Source organism: Bombus impatiens, unplaced genomic scaffold, assembly GCF_000188095.3.
Source record: "Bombus impatiens unplaced genomic scaffold, BIMP_2.2 scf_0328, whole genome shotgun sequence".
In the NCBI taxonomy this organism is placed as follows: domain Eukaryota; kingdom Metazoa; phylum Arthropoda; class Insecta; order Hymenoptera; family Apidae; genus Bombus; species Bombus impatiens.
Genome location: NT_176747.1, coordinates 842 through 3,650, shown reverse-complemented (window position 1 = coordinate 3,650; position 2,809 = coordinate 842). Strand labels below are relative to the sequence as shown.

General features: G+C 31.4%; 1 protein-coding gene across 1 annotated transcript; it reads left to right on the top strand.

Moving 5' to 3' along the window:
- Positions 1-1,021: 1,021 nt before the first annotated feature.
- Positions 1,022-2,578, top strand: LOC117151650 (the record flags this gene model as incomplete). Its single annotated transcript, XM_033320703.1, has 4 exons — positions 1,022-1,132; positions 1,490-1,543; positions 1,914-2,040; positions 2,515-2,578. Coding segments are annotated over exons 1-4 (314 nt in total), but the record flags the coding sequence as incomplete, so codon positions are not given.
- Positions 2,579-2,809: the final 231 nt, after the last annotated feature.

Here is a 2,809-nt window from a genome sequence, read left to right as displayed (position 1 = left end):
CAACGTGTAACCCAAACGAAGATTCGTTTCACGCCCCTAACCCCAATCATAATGTAAACCCGACATATATATGTCGGAGATGAAAGGAAAACCGGAGCCTTCCCTTTGCAATTTTGGGAAAGTCTTCTAATGCTTTAGCCTTGATTTTATCATAGCTGTAATTAAGCAATTGTTGTCATTTGGAATTGTTCGATATTTGTGATAACAAAAGTGGGTTCGAGGTGACAACTGGTCGCCGAACGTAGCCACGGTCACGGATAAACGTTTTGCCTGACGAAGGTGTGGGTCGGTTGTATAATTCTCCCTAGAAATCACATAGAATTGTACTATGGAGATGTCGACATAATGGGACACACGTTGTATTAGGAATGAAATTCCAGACAGAAACTGCCTAGCAACGGCGTTTGGATCACGGCTTTTGGATCTTTCTCGATGCTTCCAAAGAGTATACAACAAACTCTTGGCAGAAACTGCCTAGTAACGGCGATTGAAACCTTCTCGATGCCTCCAGCGAGCATATAACAAACAAATGAAGTCGTACAGCGAAAAAGATTTTCATCAGATATTCATTCGTGTGATAGCCTTGGAAAGTGATACATCGAGCAATTTACCGAGTGTCTCTGCAATCGTATTTTTTTGTGTTTAAAATTATTCTACGCATAGTAAAGAGTTATCCCGTTGGCCGTGGATTCGTTTGAACCCAGGAACATAGTTAATAGCGTTAATTAAATTCATTATTCGTTAAACTTATTATTCGTTAATCTCATTATTCGTTAATCTTATTATTCGTTAATCTTATTATTCGTTAAACTTATTATTCGTTAAACTTATTATTCGTTAAACTTATTCGTTAATCTAATCATTAGTTAAACTTATTGTTTGTTAATCTTATTATTCATTAAACTCCATATTCATAATATTTTGTAAAATCTTGTATATACGCGTAAATATAATCTCTGTTGTGTAAAACGATGGCTAAATCAAACGAAGAATAGTTACGCGCCTTAAATTCTAATGTTAATCCGACATATATATATACTGTGTGTTATTTTAATGTAATAGCATGTGGATTATATCGTTCTCGAAATTATTAATTACTAATAGAATTGTTTCATTGTTTGATTATAAGGTGGTTTGTGTTTACTGGTTTAATTTAATGTATGCATAGTGTATTGTGTCACCAGTCACTATTGTGTAATATAACCTTATTTCTTTATGCCAGATTTAATATAATAATACTATAGTAACTCAACACAATATAATAATTTCTAATTTTAATCATGTTTGGTCATCAATATTCAGCTAATCTATCTTGATTAATTTATAGCTTATTTCTATATTTATTAGCTATTTCTATTTCTTTCCTATTAATCTGTCGTTACTTCGTACTTGCGATTTATTGTTATTTCATATTTGTATAGTATAAATTTTTGAGCTAATCTATGTATTAGTAGTTAAAACCTGTTTATTGAATTATTATTGTTTGTAGTTTCTCAAATTCTATTCCTTCGATGATGCATTGCTTACTTGGAACATTTATATAGTGAGTATTTGGTATCGTCTGGTTCTTCGTTATTCTCTAAACACTTATTTTACTTTTATTTATTCTATATCTGTAAGTATGTATAACTTTATTTCTTTATATTAAATTTAGTATAATAACACTATAATAGCTCAATGTAATATAATAATTTCTTATTTTAATCATGTTTATCGTTGATGCTTAGTTAACCTGTCTTGATTAATTTCTAATCTATTTCTATATTCATTGACTATTTCTGCTTCCTTTTGTTAGTTTGTCATTACTTGGTTCTTGTGATTTGTTGTTATTTCATATTTAAATGGTATAATTTTGGAGCTAATTCATATATTATTAGTCAAAGCTTGTTTATTGGGTTATTATTGTTTTATAGCTTCTCCGATCATGTTCCTTCAACACTGCATCACTTACATGGAACATTCCTGCAGTACGTACAGCATCATCCGGTTCTTCTTATGTTCTAAATACTTACTATGGATATCTTTATTCATCCTATATTTGTAAGTATAAAAATGTCATTTAATTAATTTAATTTAATACGTGGGTATTGTATTGTATCAATTATCGCTATTGTGTATTATAAAATTTATTTCCATATGTCAGATACAATAATTTAACAATATTATATAGGTTAATATAGTATAACACCTTCTTATTCTAGTCATATTTATTATTGACATTCAGTTAACCTATCTTAATTATTCTATAAGCTCTTTCTACACTTATTAACTAATTTTGTTTCATCTTATCGAAGTTGCGTCAGTGTTGACTTATTTGTAGTAATGTCACATATTTTCTTGATCTTTGAGTTTTCTTTTCCATTGGACAACCGTAAATCTATTGTCGAACAACAATCATTGACTGTTATCGTGCTTCTTTTAGTTTAATTGTAATATTGTTGTAAATTTTTAATAATATTATTTTCTTTCATATATGTCAAGGCAATTAAGGTTAGTTTATCCATTCCGTTTCAGCTGACAGACGCATATTATGTTCTATGGAGTGGATCCATAATTTGTCTCTGTGGAATTCCTGGCGGTGGGCGAGCCACGGGACAGAAACCGTTGGAATGTTTACCGTCGCGTGCCGCTACAAATATTTCTTTTAAGGAGAGCTATAGAATTACTCTATACCTTTGTTAGACAAAGCGTTCATCCTGTGACCGCGGCTACGTTCGGCGACTGATTGTCGCCTCGAGCCCAAGCTCATTATCACGAATCTCAAACAAATACAATCGGATCGAAAGACGACAACTGTTTAATTACGCCT